General features: G+C 44.9%; 1 protein-coding gene across 3 annotated transcripts in view; it reads left to right on the forward strand.

Annotated features, from left to right (window-relative positions):
• DNAI1 (dynein axonemal intermediate chain 1) overlaps positions 1-25522 on the forward strand; it is a 137192-nt gene that overhangs the window by 63836 nt on the left and 47834 nt on the right. For all 3 annotated transcript variants that reach the window (XM_068667934.1, XM_068667936.1, XM_068667935.1), the window contains exons 14-15: positions 19755-19844; positions 24108-24195. In XM_068667934.1, coding sequence (XP_068524035.1) covers positions 19755-19844; positions 24108-24195 — 178 coding nt within the window. The remainder of the gene's footprint in view (positions 1-19754; positions 19845-24107; positions 24196-25522) is intronic.

Genomic DNA, 25522 nt, shown 5'->3' on the forward strand with positions numbered 1-25522 from the left:
GAGGTTGCTCTTCTTTTCCTGTAACTGGACTTTTAATTGGGCTGAGTTCAGGTACAGCAGGAAAAAAGTGCTGTATGGGCAGAGATGTTGGTTTAATACATGTGTTAGTGATTGACACTTATTTCAAGCTGATTTTGAAATATGCAGGAAAGCAAAGAAATTGCAAGAATTCTTGGTCTTCAACAGAGACTAAATGTGAGCAAAACTTTGTTTAAAGAATTATTTTTCTTAAGTCTTAATTATTATAAGTGATTTCTGTTTTGGGAGGAATTGATGTCCTCTTTATAACACCATGCAATGCCATTTATGTTCCAAATACAAAACCAAAGGGTAGGAAGTAATGAGCAGAATGTAAAACAGCATATCAGCCCTAAAAGAGAACTATCTTGGGCACGCACACGCAGGGAGAGCTGTCTGTGGAACTGGGTGTCACTGAGATTCAAAACACCTTATCCTGTGGTTGATCTTGAAGTTTTCTAGTGAATTAAGAATTGTGATGTGCAGGTAATGCTCTTAAAGTAATGTCTCTTAAAATGCCTCCATGCATTTGTCACAGAAAGCCTCCAGGGAGATGATATTGTAAAGGACTGAGCAAAATATGTTGCTACGTCCAGCTAGCTTTGTAATTATGTCTACAGGGTAACCTGAGTTAAGATTGAAGCACTGTATGTGCTTCTGATCTCATTCATAGCAGTAAAATTGTGGCAGCACAGATTTTAACATGGTCTGTGTGATCCTGCTGAGGGGCAGTGATAGGTGTTTGTTTTGCTAGCTTGAACTTAGAGGTATTGTTGCCAAAGCTATTGCTCTAAACTGATTAAGGCTTTCTTGCCTAATTCAGTCATACCTCTATGCACGTTGTCAATATTCCTTGCACTTTGGCACGTCACGTGTGGTTTGTCCCCCAGATGTGGCTCCTTGTTATTGCATCTTGCAGTCAAAATCTGAGAAATCAAGGGATCCTGATGGGACTGCAGATGAATGTGGCACTTGCCAAGAGCAGGACCGGTGCTTGCTATAAACAGAGAGGTTATGCAAATGTAACATTTCAGAGAACACCTGAATTTTATATTTGCTGCTTGTCTGACCAAAGCTTTTCCCCTAGCAAACATTTGTAGTTTTTCTTACAGGTTTACGTGGTACCGCAGGAGAGGGTTGTTATCATTGTACAATGTGTCATGCACTCACACACAAAAACTGCCATTACACATGCAAATCCCAGAGGGCAGAGAACTCCAAGCTCCTCCTGTTGCCTTTAGGGTTCCAGTAAAAAACAAACAACGACAACAACAACAAACACAACAACAAACTGTCAATATAGTTAAGTTGTACATGCAGCTTTTTATGACCTTGCTGCAGCATCCTACAGGTGGTCACAGTTGTTACTGTACACTGGAGACGCCAGAATCACAGATCATTTGTGATTTGTTGCCCAGATAATATTGGGAAGGACAGAGTATGTTCAAAATGGCCTTATCCATACAGAGCAGAAGCAGATACACTCTGCAGTCTGTAAGGGGCTTTTAGAAGTAGGTTTATGTGTAGCTCTTGACAGCAATGTGGCTGTCACAGGGGTGAAAAAAATTATTAGGCACTCAAGGGAGATAGCTCTGCAGAGGAAAGAAGCTACCTCATGGGTATGGACAGACGTAGGTATGAGTAGTCTGTAGTTCCCGTTTGTTTTATTTCCAAAGGTCAAGTGCTGAGAATCATTATCTGTATTTTTCCTCCACAGTAAAGTACCTGTATTTTTAGTAAACTTTAGAGTTTCTTACTTACCATGCCATAAAACTGAGTGAGCAGAAGTAGTAATAAGGTGATCACACAGCTTTCAGGAAAAGCACTTGTACATCTGTTGGAAAGATCTGAACTGCAGATATTTGTCAACATCAAGCAAAAAGATTAGAAAGGGTTTTCTCTCATTTTGATGGGAGAAAGTTAGACTTGAAGGATGATTTGTTAATGTTGAGACACTGGATAGTTTTTCCTCATTCAACATTTAATGGTTCTAGAAAGCGATGTCTCGTTTTCCAGATTTGGTTTAAAGATGCGCTGTTCTCTCCCACCAGCACCCCAACTAGTCTGAAGCCTGTTCTTTGTCTAGACTACCCCGTGCAGTCCTCACTTACATAGAGACTGCAAGCCCATGACTTTGAAGACCAATCAGAAAAGTAACAAAGCTCTCCTGAACAATTAAGAGCCTTTGTTCTCTGGGCTGCCTGGCTCCTTCCTTTTCAAACAATGCAGCCCTTTCACAGTGGAAGCAAAATGGAAAGTGAGTAAAACAGCCCGACAGCTCTTTTCTTTTCCATTTCATCTTCACTAAATTAGTAATATCTCAGTAAGTTTGCATAAAACAATGCCATTGTAACATATCCCATTATTAAGAACAAAATAATATAAAATTTCTGATTCTTTCACCTAAGAGTGAGTTCATCTGCCTAATACTGGTTCCTGTATTTTTAAACAGCATAGCAATGGCTTCTGATGGATTTGGCAAGTGTCTTTCATGGATTAAGCCCTACTGCAGTATAAATAAGGGAAAATTCTGGTTTGTTTTAAATTAGACATTTCTCACTCCTTACTACCAATGGATTAAATTCTAAAGTCAGAACTCCAAAAAAGGAAAAGAGGAACAAATGAGCACATGGACATGCAAATGTATATGCATGCAGCACAGTGTGCCTAATACAGCCACCAAAGCCTTAGGTCTTACAGGAACATAGAATTGGAAATATTCTCACAGGTCAGTGAGTTAAGACCTCTGCCTTGGCAAACACCTGCTTAAAAGAGTCAGCTCCTGGGAAACTGTGCTAAACCTGCCGTGTTCTGCTGGGCAAAAGCCTTTGTGAGGTTAGGCTAAATCCCACCTTAATTGAAATAATGTTCTAAGTGATAAGCAAAAGCTTCACACCCATCATCTCTGATCATCATCATTTTAGGAAAAAATTTCTTCACTCAGAGGGTGGTGAGGCCCTGTCCCAGGCTGCCCAGAGGATCTGTGGCTGCCCCATCCCTGGCAGTGCTCAAGGCCAGGCTGGATGGGGCTGGGGGCAGCCTGGGCTGGTGGGAGGTGTCCCTGCCCATGGCAGGGGACTGGAATTAGGTGGTCTTTAAGGTCGTTTCCAACCCAAACCACTCTGTGATTCGTTCTATGATCTCTACCACTGAGTGCTCCTAGAAAGCAAGTCCCTGGACAGAGTGTCTGCTTCAGGCAGTGTCTGAGTCCCAGAGCTTGGCTCTGACTGTTAACCAGGGTGGCCCAAGTGGTACAATTTGACTAGACTTGGGCATGTGGAGCCCACGAGAGCAATCTCTTGAGAGAGGCTCTCAGCATAGAGGCCCCCTCTTTTTGTCAGTCTTTGAGCTATGTTTTTATTTTTCTCCTGTCTTTTAAAAAATAAATATGATGATTAGTCTTTATAGCTGAGAACAGTGCTTTTTTTTTCCTATTCTTTATCCCTGGAATGTATGAAATATTTTAGATTTGAAGCATTGGGAAGCTGGAGAAGTTCAGAAACAGGGATTGGTAATAAGCTGTCGCCTGCGTCAAAGTTTTTCTTCTGTTCAGTCTCTCTCTTAAAACACTTCTTATTCAACAGATTTGTTTCCACCGTGTGCTTCTAGTCCACTTCACAACAAAACAAGGACTTTCTTTCTGCTTGCTGCTGGGATTAGTACAGTGACAGTACTGCTGCAGGGGATTGGATTTTTTTTTTTCACTTGCACACCATCAGAATTGCTAACTGAATTCCCAGTGCAGAGTGTTGACCCTAAGATCTGCAAAAGGAATATTTCTTTTGGCTGTGCTTAGAGGAAATCTCAGCTGTGGCAAGCTTGCCCATGTGCACAGCTTAGTTTGGAACTGCTATGGAGAGATCACTGGTCAGAAAAACAACTTGGTTCATTGTTAACTTACTGACCCTGATCTTGCCTGCCGGGGAGCTGACACCATGGAGCTTCAGATGGCATCCTGAAAGAATTATTTTCTGCCTTCTGTTCATGCACAGGGGGAGAAAGGGCTGGCTGCTGCTTGCTAACTCTTCACCAAATGCTACTCAGGTTAAATATGATGCTCATGCTTAAGACCAAAAGGACAAGGAAGCATGGTAATAGTCTGCAAACTGCCAAAGGAAACCAGAGGGAGTGCCAGCTTCTGTATTAGTTTCCCATTTGAATATGTGGAAGTCCCATCTCAAAAGTAAACCACATAAAATACACCTGAGACTCTCTTACAGTAATTTGCCCTGCAATTTTTTGATCTCTTCTTCAGCTCTACTTTCTGTATTGAAATCTAAGTCCTTAAATAGCTCTACAGTGAATCTTGGCAGTTCATGAAGCCACTCCAGACTCACCTGATGGGGTCTTGGTTTGCTGATGGAAGTAAATGAGTTCAGTTTCAGAGACCCTTTAAAGTCAGCACAACCTGCTATTCTCCACCCCACTCCATGCTGCTGGAAAAAAATTCTTCACTCAGAGGCTGGTGAGGACCTGTCCCAGGCTGCCCAGAGGAGCTGTGGCTGCCCCATCCCTGGCAGTGCTCAAGGCCAGGCTGGATGGGGCTGGGGGCAGCCTGGGCTGGTGGGAGGTGTCCCTGCCCATGGCAGGGGACTGGAATTATATGGTCTTTAAAGTCCCTTCCAACCCAAACCACTCTGTGATTTTATGATTCTATGAAGCTGATTGTGTTCACTGCACCTAGGAGAAAAAAAAAAAAAAAAAGCATTTTGTTCATAATTTCCTGTCAAACCACCACACTGTTTCATTTCTGATGATGGCCACTCTCCTAAATCTGTCATCTGCAGTCAGACAAACAGCTTTTGCAGCTTGCTTTGCTTCGTAGATGTTACTGCTTCGCATAATATTTTGTTCCTTTGGCTTCAGGCAAACAAAGAGTTTGATGCAACGAAAACAAAACAAAAAGAAAAGACAGAAGGTTGCTATCAAGGTCAGAATAAAGATCAGCTGTCTCAGAACAGGCTTGACTCCCTTCCTTCTGCCTTCACTGCTAAGGAGCACAAAATGGGTGTTTGCTGGGGACAGTTCAGTGATAAAGCCTCATTCAACTCCATAAGAATACTGTTAGGGAATAGCTTCAGAGGAGAAAGAGAAATTTGGAGAAGAAAGGAGAGCAGTGGAAACCTGACACCAAGATGGATGGACAGGAGACAGGGATGAGGAGAATCAGTCTTGAGAGCTGGCAAGTGGGAGAATGTGGCCCGAAGGGATAATACAGCAGAAACCTGCAGACAAGGATGGTTCAGCACCAAACCTCTAGGGTAATAAAGCCAGTCGCATCTTGTAGTGGGTCATTGCAATGTCTGCACAGAAGACCTTCATCACCACCTCAGGCTTTCTCCTACTTTTCTCCTGCTGCCGGCCCTGTCTTGCATTCCTGGCCCAGTGCAAGCAAGGCAAAAAGCCTTATTCACCTCTTACATCCCAAGAGTAAAGCAGGACACTGTACCCTCACTTGAGTCTATACTTCACTTCAGTCTTTCAGTACAAGCACAGAAGAACAGAGGTGTGGGAAGAGCATCCATGGGCCAGCCAGGGGGTATTTGTGGCCCAGAGAACTCAACTGGACAGACGCTTCCCTGATGGGGCAGTCCTATTGCCAGCAGTGAGCTCTGAGTCCAGGGACAGGCTGCTGCAGCATCAGCTGTGCTGGTCTGTCGAGGATTTGCCACTGTGCTCCTTGCTGCAGCACCACGAGGCACGTCGTGGCTCTCAAACACCTGTCCTGTGTTTGCTCCCTTGTCCTCTCCTGGAGGGAAGTGTGGGCAGGAAGGGCTGTGCTTGGGAAGGGCCAGATGCTTGCTGTAGAAAACGGGGTAAAGAACAGCAGCTTTCTGGTCGTCCTCAGTTGCTGGGAGCTCACTGCAAAATCAAAACCCAGGTGGAGGATACCCTGTCTCCCACACAGTCAAGTTTCACTGCTCTCAGGGAAAGCTCTGATGGGCTGCACGAGCCTATCCTGAAGCTTTAGGCTCGTTTAGGCATGGTGGAGGTGGTGGAAAGTGCAAGGCACTACTGTGGCAGAAATGCTGGATAAAATCTTTTGCTTCGTGTTTGTACCTTGTTGAAAACATTTTAATGCTTTTTGAGCCACTTTAAGGTTAGAAAAGGTAAGTGTCTAAATGTTTCTTCCTCAGTATCTTTGACAATAATGGACAAAATCACTGTTCTTTTAACTTCAGTATTGTATTTTTTGAGATGGTATCAGGCTGTACCTTTTGGATATTCAGTTTCTGTAACTGGCTATTTTATAACTGTGCCTTGGGTATGGATTCTTGCAGGTTAGAATTTCTCTTGCAAAAGCACTGAAACCCTCCCTTGCAGATCATGTAGCGTTTATCTAAAAAGGTGTTTTTTTTCCACTTTGATGCTGCTTTTCCCTCTGTACTTTATACAGATGCTCAACTTATTTTCTGCCTTCTGCTCTCACTGCTGCTTGCTTAATAGATTCTTCTCTAGGTATTGTTCTTCTCTCTCCCAGTCCTTTTAGTTGAGATCCAAACCTTCTTACTATGGATTTCCAGGTTGTTTGTAAGCAAAGTCTATGTAGTTTTATTTGCCTTTTAGTTGTACTGATGCTTGTTCGTTGAGAAACCTTCACTCATAAAATTTGAGAGTCACTTGTAAAATGTAAGTCTTTAGACCTTGGGATGTTGGAATGTGTTAGCCCACGCTTTCAAAGGGCAGAGAAGTTGTAATGCATTTGTTTGATTGCTTAGATCTTTGAATCCTGCTCTGCTGCTTCAGAGCAGTCACAAAAGTTAACTAAATATTTAACAGAAACCAGGAAGCTGTGTTGGATCTTTGTGGAAAAAATGTGTTTCTGCACTGGCCTGTAAAATGTGACTGCTGATTGCTGGATCCTCAAAATAGATGGAGCAAGCAGCCAGAGTGGATGGCTCTTACTGGCAATGATGCAGCCTGTGAACAGCAGCGTGCTTCTCCGAGGAAGATGAAACAGTGATGAGGGAGCGATAAGGGCAGAGCTAAACGCAAGCTGAGCAGGATGGTGCAAGCGAAGTCACCCAGCTGTGTAGCGGGAAGTAGGGAGCAGGGGCTGCCACAGCTTCCACCCTTCTCCTGCCGCCGTGGTGAGCTCAGTGGTCGGGGATGCTCAGCACCTGGCAGGTCCTGGGGCCAGCTCTCCCCGTCCCTGCTGCGAGCCTGCTCGGCCCTGCGATGACGGGAGCCTTCTGTCAGGCACATTACAGATGCTGTCTCCGATTTAGCAGCATCATACAGCTTGGGGATTTGGATGCGAGCCTGCCTGTTGTGTGTCTGCTGTCCCTGAGCACGGAGCGGGGAACTTCTTATTTTGTCTGTAAATTGGAAATCTTGCTCAATGAGCACAGTCAGAATTGAAACCGGGAGCTGTGAATTGCAATTGGTTAAATACCCCTGAGCTTTGCTGGCCTCTGGCACCCATCATTCAGCTGCATGCTGTGTGTGACATGGGAGCACCGCCGTTGACAGGACAAACAGGAGAGAGTCTAATGGCTGGGTCCTTGCTCCTCAGCTGTTAACATACCAGCCTAATAAATACAGAGGGAAGTGCTGTGAGAGGAATAAGTAAGCAGATTCCTGGTGAAATGCTGTACAAAGCAGAGCATCCGACTCCCAGCAGGAGGAAAACAAACTGAAAGTAGGGCCAGCCCTTATCCAGTGCTATTTATAACTGAGCTCTGCTTCCTCCAGATAAATCTGAGTCTCTGAAGCATGAGCAATGTACAAGCCCCAGGCTGGGCCTTTGCCCTGTATCAGCGTTACTCCCATGGCCATGCTCTCTGCTCAGCTTCGTGCTGCGTCCCTCCCTCTATCACTGAATGTTCGTTTTGATAGGAGAGGTTTCTCTGCCCTCTTTCTGCATTCCAAGTTATTGTGTGGTGTTTGAAGGTGCTGGTGCAGTGGGTCTGATTCCTCACTCCTGTCACAGCTTAGGGCTGTGAGTCCCAGGATGATGCTATCAAGGTGGGAGGCAGTTGATCTAGCTATGGGAGAGAAGTGATTTTCTGAAGAGGAGTGTTTTGGGGGTTAAATGTGACATGGGAGTTTATTTTACAAGGAGTCTACAGTGCTGATAAACACATCTGAATGTTTTCCTTCAGCTATCAGGAAGCTTTCAAGGACTTTGGATGAAAAAAACAACCAGGAAGGCTTGTAGTAAAGCTTGTGAGTAGCCATATGCTACCTGAATAACAAGGGGCATTTATAAATTTATTAGATGAGAACTTTCTGCTATTGCCTGTAGCAAGAGGAACAATCTTGCACTGGAGAAACCTGTTGTTTGCTTGTACCCATGAAAAAGCCATCAGCCAGCATTCCTGTGGTGCAGGTGACTGATAACCTGTGGATATGAGCTGCTCTGGGAGCACCCAGGCACTCCTGTGCTGTGCCTTCCCTTCCAGGATGCTTTGAGACGCTTTGGGTTTGCAGAGCAGTAGACTGAGGGGTTCTTCCTCGGTGAGGATGGGGTCCTGCCAGGCTAGCTGCTGTGGGTGGTGCCTGACTTCTTTGTGGGTGAAGCAGCTGCCTTCATTTCAGTACCTATCTACTCTTACCAAGCCTTTAAGCCACCCTGACCCTCCTAACTGGCACAGGAAAGCTGTGTTACACAAAAAGACAGTAGCAAAAGTCAGGAGATATCTGATTAGATCCTGACTTCTGCTTCAGATGGAATGGCAGGGAGTACCTTAGGCCAGAATTGCTCACTAAAGATATAAGAAAGATGAAAGGAGCCCAAACTAGACTGGAAGGTATCAGGATCTTTGAACATTTTGACATTCATCGGCCATCTAAACTATTTCCTCTCTAATGCACTCAGTACACCCGAGTGTTTAAATATTGCCGGCTCACCTTTAGGAGGAGGTAGTCATTGCAGACCTTATCTCTTTAATGGCTTCTATCCTGAGGGCTAGTTTACATCCTAAGCACTCTGAGCTTATCCGTTCTGTGTCATTACATGATTTTACAGTAAAACATCAACATATTTTTCTACAAAGGACAGAATAACACTAAAACCCCTCCTTTACTTAGCAGCTCCCTTATCTCTAGTTTGCTGTCATAGCTGGAAACATTTGCATTTAAAAGAAAACCCAGATTCTAAGATAGTAACATTTGTCATTGGATTTATTTTTAAGTGTTTATATATATGTATGTAAATCAAAGTAATTTTTATTTATATCTCTCTATCAGCTTTTACTCAAACTCAGAAGACTTGTCTGCTATACAAAGCAGTCTCATCTATTGCAGTGAATGAAGCAGTCACAGTGCGGTTGGATTTGATACGCAGTAAACTCGTGAAAGCTGAGAATGAATTACAAGTCAGACTGAACCTTCATTTCTGGAACAGAGAAACTGTTCCTGAGTCACTAAAATGAGAAGTGGCACAAGCCAGTATGGCGTCATAGATATTACGATACCATTCCTGAAGTGCTTTCTTCAAACTGAGATTAAGTAGCCTGAAGTGCTTTCTTCAAACTGAGATTAAGTAGCCTAGAAGTCTTTACCAGTACTGACAGAGTGAAGTCATTACCTGGAAAGTCTTACATGTAACACACCTCTTAATGTACATGAAAAGGATTTCTATAATTCCCCCTGACCTGGCAGTATCACTTTGCTGAATCCTGCACCACCCTCTGATTTTTTTTCTGCACTACTGCCACTAGAAGTTCCCTAATTTCTACTTGTTTACATGCTTTCTTCTTCCTGTCTATGTTCCTCTGTACTTCTCTTTATCAAATTTCATCTTGTTGTTTTCAGACTGTCTCCAGTTTGTCAAGATAACTTTGAATTCTGATCCTAACAGAATCCTTTGTCTCTGACCTGTGTCATCTGCAAATATTCTCTGTATTTTGCCATCCCTTATGCAACCTTCTAATGAAAATATTGAATAGAACTGGACCTAAGAGTCCCTTGTGGGAATCATCTACAGATGTTCTCCCAAGTGCTCAGGAAATCAATGATTATTACTCCTGAAGATTCATTTTTTCAATCATTCATACACTTCATAGTAATTACATCCAGACCTAATTTTCTTAGCTTGCTTCTGAAAACATCACAGGGAGTATGCCAAAAACCTTACTCAATTAAAGGTATACCACATCTGCTCCTTTCCTCTAATCCTTTAGACCCATTAGCCTGTCAAAGAAGGAAATCAATTTTGTTTTGACAAGATCTTTCCTTGACAAGCCTATATTCACTGTTCCTTATCTTCTTACCCTGTAGATGCATATTGATGGCTTCATACTTTGTTCCAGCTCTCAAAGTTCAGAGTTAGGCTGACTGGTCCTCAGTCCTTTAACCTATCTTTGAAGACAGGTTTTGTTTTGGATTTCCTGGGGACGTTTTTGCCCTGTTCCTATCCTCCAGGACCTCTCCTAGCTTCCATAGATAGTTTCTAATGATTCAGAAATTGCTTCAGCTGCTCTTCAAGCACTCTAGGGTGTCCTTGCTCAGTCAGATATATCTGTCTTATCTCAGTATTCTCGTCCATGTTGCTTAAGGTTAATTTTGTTAAATATCTAGTCACAAATGATCTTTTTGTATGGCACTGAAACAAGGAAGGCCTTAATAGTTCTGCTTTACCTGGGGGCTGTGGTGGCAGCCACCTTTCTCCTTCTAAATGATAAACACAGTAAAACAGAGGCTCAGATGAATGTTTATGGGATATCTGATACAGGCTCCGGGCCCAAAAAGTCACATCCCCGTCAGAAGAGTCTCCAGCTTCTTCCCCATTCAGGCATCCCAGGCAGTGACAGGAAGGTATTGCCCCACTCCTGAGGGCTGCTTTTCTTCGTGAGGTTTCTGGGTGTGCAGACTCTTGAGTCTGACAGTGGCAGCTCAGCTCTCCTCATATGGCAGGCCTGATCCTTTCTCTCAGGGCTGGCTGCTCCTCTTTAGCTGTGGCTGGATTCCTCCGTCTGCTTTGCTTTTACCAGCACCATGTCTAGAGCTTAGGGATGTAGATAGGGACAGGGACTATGCTTTCACAGCAGGGCTTCTGACAACAAAATCAAGGGCTAAGGTCTTTCCTGGTAATATTGACGAGAACTGTTATTTTGTCGCAGCTTTTCCGTTCTTGCTAGATGTACCACAGCAGAAATGCTGTCTGCTTCCCAGTGTAAGAATGGTAAAGGGCCCTGACACAACCCAGTGCTCTCTTTTGCTGAGCAAGCACCACAGACAGGAGCCCTTTATGCTGTACCCTGCCATCCTGGCTCCAAGATGGACAAGCTGGCCACTCCATAGTGGTGGTGCTCCTCATTGAGAGGCCAGCTGGAGCTTACATGGCTCCTCCCTGCCTGCCTGCTGAGTCTGCCTTTGGTAGGAAGCCCAGGCCCACAAGAAGCCAGGGAACAGCCAAATCTCCTGCTATAGTGGTATCATATGGCCAAAGTACAGAGGAGGAACTTCTTCCCCAAGTGTAGACCTAAATCTTGGAATAAGCAGTCTGCACTAGGTTATCACAGCTTGTCATTCCTGCCTCAAGTTAGGATGACTCATCTATATATAGCTCACTCTTTGCTTTTATCCCAACTAACCATGCTAAGGGGTGAAGCTTTCTGTCTCCTCCTTCCCACCTCCACACAGGACAGCTTGCACTGCTCCTATGTCAGCACTGAGGCCTCCAGACACTGCGCCGCTCCTCTGAGGCTTGCTCTGCCCATCTCTTGGGATGCATAAAGATTGACATTGGAGTTACTTTGCAGGTACTTTGGAGCACAAGTCCTGTGAGGAGCAGCTGAGGAAACTGGGGTTGTTGTCTGGAGAAGAGGAGGCTCAGGGCAGAGCTTATGGCTCTCTACAGCAACCTGAAAGGAAGCTGTGGGGAGCTGGGGGTCAGCCTCTGCTCACAGATAACTAGTGATAGGACCAGAGGGAATGGCCTTGAGCAGCGCCAAGGGAGGTTAAGGTTGGAAATGAGGAGACATTTCTGATCAGAAAGAGCAGTCAGGCACTGGGACGGGTTGCCCAGGGAGGTGGCGGAGTCACCGTCCCTGGGGGTGTTCAAGGAAAGGTTGGACGCGGTGCCTGGGGACAGGATTTAGCGGGTGACAGTGGTGGAAGGGGGGTAACTGGACCAGATGATCCTGGAGGCCTTTTCCAACCTTTATAATTCTATGTGAGTGAAGTATCTTGTGCTTTCTAGGTGATCACATGAGTTGTTTCTGGAGGGTCACTTGTGACAGATTTCAGGAGAGCAGCCATGTGCCTTGCATGTGCTCTTCCTTGGCTTCACTGCTGAGAGCTGCCTGAGGATCCTCAGCAAGGCCCATGTCTGGGGCCAGGCTGGGGAGCCTGGTAAGCAGTAAATGAAGAATGGCTGGCAATGTGCTTGATCGAGGGCATTTTGGGGACTTTGTTATAGAGGCACTGCTTTGTCTCAGCAGCAAAGAGGGACAAACTCTTTGCTCCAGCAAAACAGGAAGTCAGTGGACTTGGGATCAACAGACTGACTTAGGAGATTTTCACCATAGCAGATCCCTTGGGCAAACAGCAGAGGCAAGTGATACAGGGAGGGAAATAAACAAAAAAAAATGACTATTTGTCATTGACAGGAGGAGAATGTGAAAAATTCCTTCTCTGCTGGTAATGAATTGATGTTTTTGGATGTTGCTCTGCTGAGAGTCACTGGCAGGAACCAACAAGAAACACATTTGGAGGTGATAGAGGGAAGAAATGAGAACTGCTTCGTTGCTCAAATTGAAGACTGCTATAGAGGAGTCCAGGGGAATATGTGCACCAGAACACAGGAGAGATCAGCCTGGCTCCAGAAGATGTGACATACAGAGGAATTTATCATAGACTTCAGCATGAGCCCTCTGCATGATGCTGTGGCAGCCTGAAAACAGGAGAGCAACAAAATGGAAGAAGTATTCTCCATGCAGACCAGAAGTAGCCACAGTTTGGACTAACACATCCAGCGTTGGATGGGTCCTGCTGGGTGGAGTTTGGTCTGTCTGCCTCTCTGAGCATCCACACTGTGTTCATCTGTCAGCTGCTGACCTGGGCTGCCGTGTGATGGATGCAGCCATGAGAGCTTAGTGAGGAAATGTGGTTTTGACAGAGGGTTTGTGCCTGTGCTCTGCTGCCAGGGCAGGCACAGCTAGAGAGAGCTGAGGAGCAATTACTTCACCATGTCTGCAAGTCTGTTCAAGGAGCAGATCTTTGCCCGTGGGAGGCCTTCAGTAAAAGTCTTTGGTCAGAGTGAGTGTAAGAAGTGTCTGAATCTCCCTACTTAGCCCTGTGTGCTCAAGGTTTGGAGAAAACAGGGTGTGTGAGAGAGCAAGGGTGCTCTCTGCAGACGGTGACCTGGCTGCCTGGAAGGGCTGGGAATCACTTGTGCTTCTGCAACACACAGCTGGGCTCCTGTGAGAGACTTAGGACTCCGTTCATCTAGGGTGCCAGGTAGGTGAATGCCCTGACCTGCTGGGCTGGGCAGGATGGCAGCTCTGTGAGACTGGCTGTCTCTAGAGCTTCGCAGTGAGTTACAAAGGAGCTCCTGAAGAACAGAAACAAGTACACGTGTCTAAAGCTGAGTATTGGAGAAGAGCGTGAAGACAAAGAGAGTTAAAGAAGCTGGAGGGTGCAAAATGAGCTGTGATTATCCAGGGTCATGAAAATGAAGGGAAAATATTTGTGGAGTGTATTAGAAGTTAAAGGAATGAAGAATGTAGGCTCATTGCTAAAACAAGCTTTCAGCTAATATTGAATGGTATGGAGAAGAATGAAATATTTGATGCTATCCTGTTCAATTTTACAATAAACGTATGAGACTGACTGCTTAATATGATTAATGTAAAAAGGAGGTGAAAGCATAGCTCAGAATAGGGAAAGAACATATTAAATAATGTTTAGATGAGACAGGTGTGTGCTCATCATCAGGATCAGCTTAAATGTACCCTGGAGTACTTAAAGAATTAGCCAGAGCAATTTCAGACCATTAGCAGGCATTTTAGGGAGGTTTGTGGCTATATGCATGCTGGATTTTAAGCAGAGGTTAGTGTTTTTGTGCAAGCCTTTATGCAGCATCTGATCTGACAGAATACAAGGCTTGGGGTGTGCTCTGGGACATGGATGAAGGGAAGCATCGCCCTGCTGTTTCCTGTGGATGGGGACACATTCACATACCCGTGGCGTGAATTGACTGGAATAGTGAAGAATGTAAAGCCTGCTGTCATCAATCCCAACACACTTTTCAGTGGTGCCATGGAGCCAATGCCTGGGAAAAGACGTTTCTGTGGGTGCTTTCCTCAAAGGGGCTGTCCTTGCATGCAGGAGGGACAGAAGCATGAACAGGGTAGCAGAGACCAGAAAATAGTGTCTGAACGATTCATCAATGCTAGAGGCATCTTAATCCAGCCACAGCGACTCTCAAACCGCGTATGAGAGCACAGCAATGTTTTGGCAGCACTCCAGCCTGCAGGACAAGCACGGCCATGAAAAGGAGGAAAGATCTAAAAGGATTGGAAGAAGTGAAAAAACATTTGGGTACAAATGATAGGATTGGACCAAGGGAATTACTGACCAGACTGACCAATTTTGATCGCTGGAAAAACATTGGAACAAATGGCAAAACCATTTGTAAATGTCTAGATAATAAGGTGATTCAGAGAAGCCGACATGGATTAGTCCAGAATAAATTGTCAAGCCCGTATAATTTCTTTTTTTTTTCTTTTGTTTTTTTTTTTTTTTTTCTTTTGTTTCAGAGAAATGGGCCTTGTGAAGAAAGGGGAGGCAGTCAAGGTTATCGCCTCTATCCATCTTGGCTTGACTAAAGCTTTTGATCCAGGCTCACACAGTGACTTTCTTATAACTGTAGTAGAGAAATATGAATTGTATAAAATCACCATAAAGAAACTGCTCAGGTGGCTCAGGCTCTGTGCTCAAAGAGCAGTTATCCAGGGCTTGCTGTCAGAAGCAGAAGATGCTTCAAGTGAGACCCTTGAGCTGTCAGCCCGGGTCTTCTTTTGATCAATACTTTCATTAACAACTCAGATTACAGAATAAGGAAGGCCCCTTGGGAAGACGAGACACTTTGCGGGACACGATTATGTTCAAAATGATCTTGATAAATTGGAAGAAAGGTCCAAAATCAATGTGATGAAATTCAATAAAGACGAGAGCAAATACTACATTTAGAAAGGGGAAATTAAATGTACAGATACAAACCAGGGGATGACTGGTTAGGCAGCAGGGTGCTGGAAGGAGATTTTATGGCAGATCACCCACTGCCAATGGTCATCAGTGCCATTTGTGCATTATGCAATGCTATTGCACAAAAACATGTAATTTGGATTTATTAGCAGGAATATAAAGTAGAGGAGGTTGTAACTCCTGTTTTTGCCCAAGCCAGGCCCTGTACAGTCTGTCTGCAGCTGCAGAGAAGGGCTGAAGGAGAAGCACAGGAATGGTGAAGGCTCAGAGAGCAGGACATGGAAGGAACAGTTTAAGCAATTGGTTTTGTTTGGCTGGGGAAGAAAGGGAAGGGAGCAGTGACACAGCAACCTTATCTTGACCTCTTGAAGACTGTTTTGAAAAGGGAAATAAACAGTTGCTTGCTGTGTCCACTGGGGAGATGACAAGGAGTAATCACTCGATTTGTGGTGAAGGAGGTTTCCTGCATAAGGCCAGTTAAGCACTGACACTTGTCTACAGGGCAGGTGTTGGGTGCCTCTTGTTGGAGGCTTGGCAGAACAGGCTAGCTGAAATGTCACCAGGTAGGGATGTGTCTGACCCTGCCTCAGAGCAGAAGAGATGCCCTTTTTGGTCACTCCAACCCCTGCCTTGCCATGACAGCTTTGATTAGGGCCGTACTGATTGCCAGGTTGGCACTGGAAGGAATTTGTCTCCAGGTCACGTTGGCCCAGACTTTCTTCAGCAGCCCAGGGGGTCACTTGCTTGCTGGAGTGATCTGAGTGTTCTTTCTCAGGCAGTTCCTGTAAGGGTGACCTGAGGATTTGATACTGCCTTGGTCTTTCTTCTTTCCTACCTGTGACAGACCGTATTCTTTCTTTAATCTTTGAATGACCAAAGCTCTTTTATTTCACTTAAGGGCAGGAGTCAGCAGTGTTTTGCTGCTCCAATGCTGGCAAAGGTCTCCGTGGAGCACAGTTAATGGGGAAGGAAGGAATTGCTCGTCAGTCAATGTGCATGTGTCGCATGTGGCACCCCACAGCTGAGCTTTGGCAAGCCAAGAGCCATCCGGTGGGGCTGTGTTTGCAGTCGCAGGTGTCTACTAACAATACAGGCACGCAGATCCTGCCCGTGGCTGCCTGCAGAGTGCGCGGGTCAGCCTCGTGGTCAGAACAGCTTTGGCCAATTGTATTTTCTCAGCACGAGTGACTAACAGCCTCCATGCCATGAAAACTGATTGAGCATTATTTCTTTTCTAGGAATGACATCAGAAACATAGGAATTTTCAAGTCAGATTGGATAAATGGTCTAATCTCCTGTTGGCCAGGAGCCACTGCCAGCTGCTATAGGCAAAGATTATAGTACTTTCTTGCTAAGAATTGACGAATTATTGCCCTGCTAACATGCTCTACATGGCAGTGGACATGCAAGGTTTTACTTTTATTTTTCTAGGAACAAGTAATAATTTTGAATAGTCTCATTTTCTTTATAAATAAGCAGGCTTTGAGAAGTAAAAATTAAGAATTATTAGGCTCTTCTCAGAGGTACCGCATAGCAACGAGTCTCACAAAATGATTTTGTGCTGCGAGTATAGTTGGGTTAAAGATCACACTGAAAAAAATAAGTGTATCCTTGATTTTATTATAGGTCCCATCAAGATCACTCACTTAAAGTACTCTGTTTACTTGTCTCCTCTCCACTGTTTACAGATGCTTTTCTTTCTCATGTGTTTTTTTGCTTTTACTCTATCATAATTGAACTTTTGCTGTAAATTGTCTCATGCAGCTGCAGTCCTGGGATCGTTATTACATGCTTCAGAGAAAAATTAACTTCTTCCCACTACACACACAGTGGCCTGCTTCCCACATCAAATGTCCCACCCTGCACAGCACGGATACTGCTGATGACAGGAGGTTGTGCCACGTTCACGGGCCTCTGGGAGCAGAGAAAAGGCCGGTTCTGAGCAGATGCCCTATTTGATTGCAGTATCATGAAGGCTAATTACTCTAATAAGCGTTCATGGGATTCAGAGATCAGGAGAAAAAAGATCACAAACACTATTAAGGTGTCAGAGGTGTTGACAGCAAATTGGAAGTATCAAGTGCCAATTTCTGTTTTCTGAAATTCGGGCTAATGTCACTGAGAGCTGCTGACAATCATCTGAGGGCAGATCCTGATGCCCTTGAGGGACTGTGTTCAAGCTGCCTACATTATGTTCCTAACTCAGGTGCTATTGAATGCTTTGAAAGTGGAAGCAAAAGTACCCCAAGCGAGTCAGCCTTCTTGCTTTTGTGGGCTGCCGACTCCACCTGTCTATATAACAGATGAGGAGTAGTAGTAGTGACAATGATAATGGAAAACTTGAATAGCTATCGATCAAAGAGAGGGTATTCAGGGTGAGCAGACCCTGGGGAAAAGCTCTCCAATTGGGGAATGCTTAAAGCAGTTGGTTTTGGGAAAAGAAAAAAAACACACACAAACAAAACAAAACAAAACAAAAAAACACACACACACAAACAAACTAAGGTTGTGTGAGTGCTTGTGTTGTGGGACACCTCCCGATGAGGTTCCTGCAGCACGCTGTGTTAATGTATAAGTGAGGACTCTGGAGCTGTGTCTGCACAGTGTGATCAGGGAAGGACTCCAGCTGCTGAGCCTTCATCCACGTGTTTTCCATTGATGTGACAGGCTGTTGCTTGGCTCCAGCTCAGGTACAAAGTGTCTGCACTGTGCTTAGCCAGAGTAGAGCTGGGAAGTCAGCTGCTGCTGTCCCTGCAGAGCTCAAGGAGAGCTCACTAAGGAGCACCTGAACACGTACTGTGACAGTGGGCAAGCGGGGACTCTGCCTGCAGAGAGGGCCTGGACCAGCTCAGATCCTAACATGTGCATTGCTGGGAAGTGTGACTGTTTTTCCCAAATATTTGGGCAAGTATATGGAAGAGGCAGAACCAGAGTTGGAGTGAAGTTATGTTGGACATACAAATAAAACCATCTTATTGTCAGACTAGCTTAGAGTGGCATTTTAAAAAGCTCACATTTGAAGCACGTCCCTTTTTCTGTGCTCAGGATGAGACATGTAGAGCATGTGTTTTTAACCAGTTCCCCTGAACTCTATGTTTCTCACTCTGAATTAAAATTCCTCACTATGCCAACCCCTTCATCTGAAGCAGCTGCTGGTGACCACCATGGTCAGCAGTTAGCTCATGATCCCAGGGAGATATTCCTGGAACAGATATACATTTGTGCATGGTTGCCAGCCTTGGAAATCACTCTTCTCCATATGTGCCATTGGACCTGTCCTTTGATCACTAGCCGTTTATTCTGGGCCACATTGAATTATGCCAGTCCTTAATGCAAGCTGGCAGAAGTGGTTCCACTTGGAGACTTCGATTTCTCCTCTGTGAGGATGTTCAAAGGGTGTATGCTACACAAGACTCTTCAGTCACATCTTATGGCCATGTAGCTGTCATTTTGATGTATTCTCAGATGCATTCCCTTTCGTTTTATTTTTCCTTCCTCAGAAAATTGTGTTCTAGGTAGGGGACCTGTTCACTAGAGAATTAATTACTCTTTGGTGAGTCTCTTGCTGAATTTTCATGCTCCACAGAGCTTCACAGTATAAACAATTTTACAAAACAGAATTAACACTTTTTCCCAAAGAAGTAACATCAGGATACCCAATCTGTGTAATTGAAGTATTCAGAACGCAGCTTGTTTGCTGGACTAGGTACCAGATAAATAGCTGGTCATAGATGCAGTATTTGGTAAGCTCTAGGATAATCATGCCCATTTATCATGGGTGATATTTAGGGAAATGTATCTGCTGCACTGCCTGGACAGGAACAAATACACCTTTGAAAACCTCAGCAGAACCTGCCAAAGTGCTTGTCCCCATCCAGAGCTGACAGATGCCCACAGGAGTGTATGCTGACAGGCCCAGTGACAACTCATCCTTTTCTCTTCAGTCTGATTGAATTCCCAGATCTGAAAATTGAGCGTTCTTAATGCTTTTGGTCTAACTGAAATGTCTCTTCTAAACTGTAAGCCATTTATCTGAGTTCTAATCTCTCCTGCTGAGCTGTCACAGTCAAAAGGCAAATCTCCTTACCAGGCAGGCAGATGCTCTGAAGATGTGGGGAGAATTTCAGTTTTAATGGAGATGTTTTGATCCCCCCGAAACAGAAGTCCCCCAAGGACCCATGTCACACATTGCCTGCAAGGGCTCATCTGCACCACACATAGGGACAGAAAGCTAATTTGAGCTGGGCTGGCTGAAGGGTAGCCCTATGATACTGCGCTTGGAGGAGTAAACCACATGGGAAGGTGTTTGTTTGCACAGGGGCAGTGATGTACTCATGTGTCTTGGAGACCCTGTTGAGACATCCCTGCAGTAAAGTGAGTGACGGGAGTGCTGGGGGCACCCGTGAAACTGCTTGTGGTGCTGAGTGTGCTCTTACATGCTGTGAGCCAGCATCAGGCCTCTGGGGTGGAAGCCAGCTACTCTTTAGGAAGGATGTGAGAGGACCCTGCTGAGGGCCTGGGGCTCTGCTGTGCTAATGTTGTGTGCTCTGTGCTAACTGGGGCTGTCTGCTCGTTTCAAGGTCAAGTGGCAGAAGGATGACATGGACAACAATTTGAACTTCTTCTCTGTCTCCTCGGATGGACGGATTGTGTCGTGGACTTTAGTTAAGGTAAACAGAAGGTGGCAAATTCCTTTCCTGGCCAAATTATAACCAATTTCCTCCAAAGGTCAATCATGCATTGGTTTTATTATTATTTATAGTGACCAAGGTTCGAAACGAAGTGGAAACAAAAGATCACAGGTGCAGTCACAGCTTATTGCTGCCAACTCCCAGCTGGGTTGGGGGGCTCCATATTAAACTCTGAAGTAAACAGAACCTGCCTAACTCTTTGCTCAGGACCCACCCTTCATCTCATCTGCACCTACAGCACACTGTGGGCCTGAATACCTGAGATCATTTTTCTGCCTTGCAACTGCTGGAATTCAAGACTGGTCCTTGCTCTGAAACCTTCCTTATCCTGGGAGCGTCACCAGGGGACAAGGCAGAATGATCTGCTTTCTTCCCCAGCTTCAAGACTCCCACCCCCAAAATGCTCCCCTACAGATTGCAATTCAAAATGGGAGAGGGAAGGTGCAAATTTCTTCCCTGCTCTGGTGCAGTGTGTGGCCAAAGTTGCAAAGAGTAATACAGGATGTTACCTAGGAGCCTGGCAGCTGCTGCCCTGTCCCCCAGAGCTGCTGGAGCAAGGATGAGCAAGTTGAAATACTAAAATACTACAGCCAGAGAGCAGGGAGGAAGCTTGCATTTACACTGGGATGGATGGCAGCAAGCAATCGAACAGGCAGAGGGCTCCCCCCTGCCAAGACATTGCCTGCTCGCACCAAAGACAATCTCTGTAAACTCATTGGCATTCTCTGCCTTTCATTGCTTTTCCTTTTGGAGTACATACATTGATAGAAATGTCCCTAAATGACCCTTAGATTTATGTCTCTGAATCTCAATGTGTGCTTTTTCTGTTGGGTATTTGAAGATTACTTTTTTTTTTTTTAATTCTGAAATAATTGAATTGCCCTAAACGGGAGTTTGGAGCAGCTGTCCCATTATTTCCCAGCAAGCAAAGAAATTTCTTTACATCTTTGGATGCTTTTTTTTTTTTTTTTTTTAACCTTTTATACCAAGCCATTCAAAAACTATCAGTTCTGAAAATTTTAGACCTTGCCGTGATGGTTAGGGTTTTGTCTCAAACATTATACATACATTTAAGGCTCATGTTCACTTTAGGAGTGGAAACCACTTCTAAGGAGCACAGACAAAGCTTGCAGAGGGCATTTATTATCAGATTCTTTCATAAACTCCTCCAAATTCATTCTTGCAGCTTTAGACCCCAAAATCCCTCCAGTGAGCACATCCCAAGTCCTTCTCCCAAAAGCTCTCAGAGCTCCCTGAACAGGCACAGGCTAACATTGTCACAGCACTCAGCTCCTTTATCTCCTGCATAGAAAAGCCCAAAAGATTTATGCTGAAGTGGGTGGTACACACCTACAGCTAAACACATCCAGTTAAGGTGACCTGGCAAGTTACACGTATCTCCTGAGCCCTGGTAACTGAGTGTGCTCAGCTTTCTTCACTCAAGAGGTGACACTCACTGAATTAAGCCTCTTGTATTTTAAACTTCAGGGAAATTTCACAGCTGGGACAACCTAGGAGTCTGCAGATAGGCTCTGATAGCAACTCAACTGGGGGAGGGCTTTTGGAGACATTTTTGTTATTCATCTCTGCTTAATTGTGTTCCCACACTGTAAGGTGCTTCTTTTCTTGTCCCTTCAGTCTGTGGTTTTATACACAGCAAGGAGGAATGAAAAGCCTGCTTGAATTGCAGCTTTACAAGAGAGTGAGCTCTGAGTTTTATTTAGAATAAAATTAAAGAGACTCCAGAGAACTTATATTTTCCAAATCCATAGTGCAAATATGGAATAAATGAAAGAGAGCTTCATTAATCATTTTGACAGGACTATCCAGAAGTAAAGCTGCTTTAAACACTAATAACTCTTTGACACCTCCAAAGCTGGGAGCACAAAATGAATAAATTAATTCTTACTTCTAGATGGACATCTGGTAAGCACCACTCAAAAGCTGGCTAGAAGACTTGTCAGATTTTAGCTAGGGATGGTCGATCTGCACTGGCTGTGGTGGTTGTCTCTGTTAGAAGCAGGCACCATCACTTTGGACGAGCTTCATGTAACATTCATTTGTGCTCAGGCTGTCATCTTGGCTTGGTTTTGGGTCATCATGAAGGTGTAAAGCTGAGGAAGGATGCAGGAATTCGGCAGCTGGGTGGCTGTGCTCTCCCACTTCGGATTCATGCGCTGCCTGTCGAGGAGAGCTGTCAGTGCAATGTCAGGAGTCAGCTGGTTGGGGTGAGTCTGACACAGCCCCTCAGCCTGATCCTCAGTGCTCCCAGGTTTGTAGTCATAGCTCACCCTTCCTACGTGACCTAGAGCTAAATTACTGAACAGCTCTGGGCCTCCTTTGTCACTTGAGGTTAATAACAACAGCTAAAGGGAAGTAGGCAGCTGCGAGGCTTAATTCACTAACGCTTTCAAAGTGCTTTACAGTTGTTTGTCAGAAACAACATATTATTGTTCAGTATTCCTGGAAGGCCAGGCTGTCAACAGTCTGTTTACCCAGAGGAATATGTGAATGGCTCTGGCGATAAACAGCCCCAGGAACAGATGCATTTTCCAGACTGCGAGGCTGGGTACAAAATAAAAGCAGCACTACAGGGAGCTCTGCGCAAGTAGGATCCTGTATGAAGGCGAGAGGCTACAGGAGCTGTCCACGGAGGAGACCTGAGCCAGGTGGAGATGCTGGGAGGCATCTTCAAAGAAAGGCTGCAGAAACGCATGAGCTTAGAGAGAGATCCTCATGTGGTTTGCCTTTTTGCTTGAACACACCCGTGTGCCTGCCCACAGCATGCGCCTGCCGAGTTAGACTCTGTTAGACACACTGTGTTTATCAGAGTGATAAACACAAAGTACATGACCTCTTTCTTAACATCACTTCTGCCTGTACCCCCTGAACCTGGCTTGTTCTAACCCGTGTGCTGTAGGAAGAGTCACTAACAGAAGGTAGGAGTCCACAGGCTGCAGGAGGCTGTCCTGCTTCTTGCTGTGATCTTAGAGAAGAGTTACTCCCATCAATAGGCAAGAGCATGTGGTTCGGCAGCAGTGCAAATTAATGAGGAGGAAATGAATTATTTTATGGGTTTTATCCTTTCTCGAGCCTTCCATGACTGTGTTCCCCCAAAATAAAATACAAATGTCTTACAAAACACAGTCGCCTCTGAATTGCAGTACTGAACAGATGCTTGCAAGGTCTTCTCCCCCTTCCCCTAATGCACAATTCCCTGGGACTGACTTTTCCTGGCAGAATCTTTTTTTTCCACCTGAGTCCTGCTCTGGGTTGAGAGGAGCTCCAACTAAAGCTTGATTCACTGAGCTAAGAAGTTATGTTTTGTTCTCACAGTGCTCCAGTGGGAAATCTGCAGATTCATGAAAACATCCAGTCCTCAGCCCACACTTCTCACTAATTTAATCTTTAGTTCTTTGTTCTTTTTATCAGCCCCAGGGTATTCTTATATTCACAACCAACTCCAGTCTGCAGAGGTATTTTAATTCCCAAAGCTAGTCTAAGAATGGATCTTTGCCCTCTCTTTTTTTTCCTCATACTCACCCACATGGTGTCTATTTTCATCAGGCTTTTGTCTCCTGCCGAAGTTGTAAACTCTTTGGGACACAGCCTTTTTGCCCTGTGTTCATGCAGCACCTAGCAAAGCAGTGTCGTGGCCTGCGATGAGAGCTCTTTAGAGCTCTGGGGATAACAACAACATGGGGCACTTTTCCCTTGGGGTAGCTGCTTGCTAGATGTTCTTGTTTGAATCTCAGAGCCCAGGAGGTTGTGAGTACTGGGACTTGAGGCTGCTCAGGGGACAACAGGGGGATGGTAAGAAGAGGGGACTGGTGAGGTGGTGAGTTACTATCCATTAATGTGGGTTTAGTTAGCTCCACAATAACACACAATACCCATCTTCAGCCATGCGGGGTGACTTCACTTAACACCGTGATTTAAGCTGACAGTGTCAACCCACATTTTAAAACATTGACCTCAAAACCTGAAGCTGTCCAGGTCAGTTGCATGTGCCCGGGTGATGTACAAGTGGCTCTCAGTACCAGTGCTTCAAAATACCAGTTTCCTGGAGGCCTTATGTAAAACAGCATGTTAGCAAGTTGCCAACTGCGGGCATGAAACATTAAACAACTTTTGGAAAGCTTTTTAAAATTCCTCCATAAAATTTGCCATTTGAAAGTACTGAATGTCTCTGTATTGTTGCTGTAAAGCCTGTTATTCATGTGGAATCTCCTCTGCTTGCAGAATGAGCTGGTTCATACAGATGTCATCAAGCTGTCAGCAGAGGGAACAACGATGCAGGGGCCAGAGGGGCTGCAGCTGCAAACGCTTGGTAGGAGCCCAAGTCCTTGCCATGCTGATTAATTACTGACACAAAGCCTCTAATCAGTCATTCAGAGGAATTAAATTGGGAGTGGGATGTTGAGATGGAAAAGGACTGAGGAAGGGTTACTCCTCCTGGCTTTGAACGTGTGGTAGGGCAAAGTCTGCCTGGAAGCAATGGCCACTAATTGAGTCAAGGTTTGCTGCTTGTCTTTGCTTGCAGAAAAAGATGAACATTAATTCCAAAAATGTTCACTTTGCCCTGACATCCCAGTGCAAACAAGGTGTGGGCATTACCTGTATTTGTCAAACCTAAGCTGGTTTTGTTCTTCCTACCAGACGTTGATGTGAGCTGGCCAAATCAAAATGAAAAGCAACCTTTGCCCTCTTCTGGGTGCACAGCTCACCCAGCCTACAGTGGGATGTGCCTCCTTTGGCTTTGGCTTTCTAAAAGCACAACATCCATTCTGAGCTCCCTATTTGCATGTTAGGCTCCCCCAGTACAAAGTGGGAACAGTACAGTCCTTCTAGGCTGAATCCCCTCATCCTGGCTGTCCTGTGCTTGAGACAGGATTGGGTGAGTCACCTCTGGAAGTCCCAAACTACACGGGGAGCCTTGAGGAATCCCCTAATCATCCTGCTTTTCCCTATGAAGTTGTGGTCTGGGTTTGGAGGAGGCACTTGCTCTGCATTTAAGGATGTTCCTAGGCTAGTAACTGCCGAACAATTTGTTTTTGCGTTGCCACACAGATTCCAGGAGGCCATCTAAAGACCAGCAGTACACTGCAGAACTCCCAGAGGCTTCAGGATTATTTGTTAGTGTTACTGGGAAATGGATTTTTTGGAGACTTGCCTTGAATATTTAACAATCTATTTAAATGTTAAAAAATGCAGACAGCATTACAGGGTTGAAATGACCTTAACAATTCTCTTGAGATCTACATTTTGTTATCGCTTAAGACATAATGCTGTTTTCAGCTGCCTTTGCAAAAAGTTCTCTGTAACTATGTGCTTCTGAGCCTTGTCTGCTTGTTCTGATTTGTCTTCTGATGATTGCTGTGGTTGTCCCTGCTGGTCAGGAGATTGAAATTGCTCTGGCAGTCAGCGGACATCCTGCCTTCTGCTCTGGACCCTTCTGAAATTTTCTTTCACCACCATTCAAGTTTACTTTTTTGGATGATGTTGCATCTGTCATGGGAGCAGAAGCCAGAAGATCTCAAGAAATCACATCCTGTTGTGACTGATGCCTGTTTTAAATACAGGTCACAATGTTGCTTGATTTGAGGCTTTTGAAGTCAAGAGAATCCTTCTGTGCCTGACGAAAGATTTGTTCCCAA

This window comes from Anas acuta, chromosome Z, assembly GCF_963932015.1.
Source record: "Anas acuta chromosome Z, bAnaAcu1.1, whole genome shotgun sequence".
Lineage (NCBI taxonomy): Eukaryota > Metazoa > Chordata > Aves > Anseriformes > Anatidae > Anas > Anas acuta.